The 3,415-nt window shown below is 39.4% G+C and overlaps 1 protein-coding gene across 1 annotated transcript in view; it reads right to left on the bottom strand.

The window, feature by feature from the left end:
* The window catches only part of SSR1 (signal sequence receptor, alpha), a 25,835-nt gene that overhangs the window by 11,564 nt on the left and 10,856 nt on the right, over positions 1-3,415 (bottom strand). The window contains exon 2 of the mRNA XM_009326531.1: positions 1,643-1,761. Coding sequence (XP_009324806.1) covers positions 1,643-1,761 — 119 coding nt within the window. The remainder of the gene's footprint in view (positions 1-1,642; positions 1,762-3,415) is intronic.

A 3,415-nucleotide genomic window follows, 5' to 3' on the forward strand; every position in this document is an offset into this window, starting at 1 on the left:
TCCCTCTAGATTTGATTAGCATTATTTTCAGCATTTGTCGTTCTACTTGTTTTATTTGACACAGTGACTAATCTGAACTGCATTTAGCGGTATTGAAAGGTTTATAATTAGAAAGCAACAGTAAAGTCTCTGTTTGGGGGTGGAAGGAAAAGAATAGGACCTAAATGTTAAGTGTTCACACCTAAGCTATTTCTACTTAGAAAACAAGCATTTCCAAAATTATAGGCAACCATAAGGTAAATGAGAGTTACTTTCACTACGGAGCCAGTGTTTATAGAAGCCTTCTATTCAGCTTTAATCAGTTAAGTGTTATGTATGCCTGGAAATGGTTAGAGAGTTGAAACTAAGTAAGTTCGTGGATTCACTTGTTCAAGCTCACCTTTGTGATGATTCACTTCTTAATTTAGCAAATACAAGCATTAAGGTGATGGGAAAATCCCCATTTTCCACATGGGGAACATGGGATCACCACCTCCCCCACCAAGTAAAAACAAGGCTGACCCCATTTTAAACTGTCTGAACTAATTGCTTGTGAGTTACTTAGATCATTTGATTTCACTGCTTAAACAACCACTTGAAGCAGTGGACAGCCTACTGGATCAGTCATACATGTACCATGATCTAGGGAAGCCGTGACCAGAGATGAGCACATAGCATCTTGATTTCAAGATGCTATGCAAAACTATCTTCTGTCTCAGTGACAAATAAAAGAAACTGCCTAAAAAGTGTAGTGTTTTGTACCCGTGTCATAGGCTATTTATTAAAAGCAAATTACATCCAAAAGGTTATTTAATAATATTCTGTCAGTACTGAATACCTAGCATACCTTCTTCCACTTAGCAAAGCTGGTCAACCATAAGCTCACCAACTTACCAAGATCAGTAAAAATCTAATAGAATCAGAAAACAGTTTACCAGGTCTCCATTTTTATTATGTATGTCTTCTCCTCCTAATAATGACCCAGACTTTCTTATTTTACACCAGAAATTTGAGAAATTTTTGTAGCAATTTAAGTACACTAAGTGTCTAGCAAGCCTAATACTCTACTGCTAAAAGCAGATCACAAAACTACATAAAATATTTCACTTTGTCAGGCTGAAGCAAGTGACCCTGAAGAGCAATATGGCCACTGGTGTAACGGGCGTACCCTGCCACAAGTGTCAGAGACTAGGAATGTAGGAAGTGAAAACAGGCTGCAAAGCAAGTTTTTCAGAATTAATACTGAGCTTAATTAAGAACTAGGATTCTGTTGCCCCTTGAAAATCAATACCAAAGAAGCCAGAATGAAGTAGTCCTATACCCCAATGTCCTTCTCAGTTTACTGAGATGCAGGTTAAGCTGGAAAAGAACTACAAGGGGCTCCTAGGAGAATCTCGTTCTCTCACTCGGTGTTCTTTTTTGTGAACTGCAGTTTTGGTAGTCAGAAATCAAGCTGTCCCCATGTGGTTTTCCAACTGATAACTCAGGAAGAAAAGATAAATCCTTCTGAAACTTCAAATTGAACACAAGTTTAATTAGAGACTTGGAAACAGCTATTTGGAAATAGCAATGTTAAACTCATATTTAAATATATCTAAACTATCTAGCTTTGAGCACTTTTGGTCTAATTCATACTTAGGAAGTATGATTCATGTACAATTACCAAGTCTGTTGGCTCATCTTCTTCAACTTCAGCTTCATCATCTTCATCTTCAACTACGGTATCTTCCACAGCTTCCTCATCTTCTGTAGCATCTTGAGCTGCAACTAATAAACCTGAACCTACCAAAACAAAATGCAAATACAAGAAAGCCTTCTTAATGTCTAGTTAATCAACAGAAAACTGACATTGTAGTACAATTTTCAAACTAATGTTTGAAGAATTTCTTAAAAGTCTGTCAAATACAGTGTTTTGAAGCTTCAGCTGCAAAAACCTCACATTCAAATGATTACCTGTGTTGATCTTTCAGCCTTTTTCCTTCTCTAATAATTTTCTGAACTACTCATTTATGTGCCAGTAAGTTCAAAACCAAAAAGTTTACAGCTGGATGACAAAAAGTTCAGCATTCACATAGCAATGCTTAAATTCGCAGAAGGCAACCAACTTGCCTTAAAACCTATCGTTTAATTTTTGAACATGTCAACATATGAAAATATTTTAATTTTGTTTTGTCATTACAAATGTGAAAATAAAAAGACATTGCTATTGCCAGGAAACTGATTTAGTAGGTACTGTTTCTTCTAAGACTAGTAAGTTTAATAAATTATTAGCACGTCCTTTTCACCTGCTGGTATCAGAACACTACACTTCCACAGGTAGTTACAAAGTTATTATTTTTGCACTTATTTTCATTCAAGTTTTAAAACATAAAAAAGTCTTTTTTAATATGACCTCCTCAATATCATATACTACTACGTCCATACGTTCAACAGAACCACAACACTAGTCAGAAAAGAAACCTGAGCTAGAGCATGGCTCCAGAGCAAGGCTCTAAGACAAGTGCAATCTGACAGTTCATTGCCTCTTTGCTTTTACGGAGCCAAGTCTCATACATTCAAACACCGGGCAGATACGATTAACACCAATACTGGACACAGGACGAAGTTCTGTCTGTTTGCAGTTTAGAGCACACGCAGGCTAGGCTGAGAACTTTTAAAACGTACACACAAACCTACGGATTTTTCTTTTAATAAACATAACGTTTTCCAAAAATGAAAGAGTAGAAATGAATGGATGATTGACTTACCCAAGCCTAAAAAGATCTAGTTACTACGAGTACACATTTAAAATAAATATTTAAAAACTTTCACAGGGAATAAGAATCCCTGAGCAGGACAAGTATATCCAAGGACTTCGGGATTGCCAGTCAGAGCTAGAAAAAGCAAACACAACCCCTCCTCTCAAGTGCCTTTAGAAGGTACACTCAAAGACTTTTGCTCAACCCCGTGCAATACTTAACCTAAGACTAACTACGCTGATTTTATTTGCTGAAGTTTTAAACTTTTAACTCCACAAATAAAGATTTTTTTAAATTAAAGCCTTTGTATCTGAACAGGGTACAGGTAAGTCACAGGCACACTTCACAAGCAACGGCGCCGGCACGTCCTCTTAGACCTCTAATTTACCGTCCTTTCAACGGATGTCAGAAGGGCTGATGATGTGGCAACAGCGGGGAAGGAGCCGACACACAGCGTGCGCCTGCAGCCCGCTGGAAGCGCTGGCCGAGGCGGCTGCCCTTCTGCCTCCCCAGGCGTGCCAGCGGGGAGGCGATTTCCACACCGCGAACCAGGTAGCGCCGCAGCGTAGACAGAGACCAGCGCCCGGCGACGTGAAGGACACTTGGGGGGTGGAGGGAGACGAGGTGGGCAGGCAGGCTGGCGGCCAGCGCATCTGCTAACGATTCACCGTAGAAGCCAGCACCACCCGGGAGCGGGA

The sequence above is a fragment of the Pygoscelis adeliae genome, unplaced genomic scaffold (genome assembly GCF_000699105.1).
Source record: "Pygoscelis adeliae isolate BGI_AS28 unplaced genomic scaffold, ASM69910v1 Scaffold186, whole genome shotgun sequence".
Classification (NCBI taxonomy): Eukaryota; Metazoa; Chordata; class Aves; order Sphenisciformes; family Spheniscidae; genus Pygoscelis; species Pygoscelis adeliae.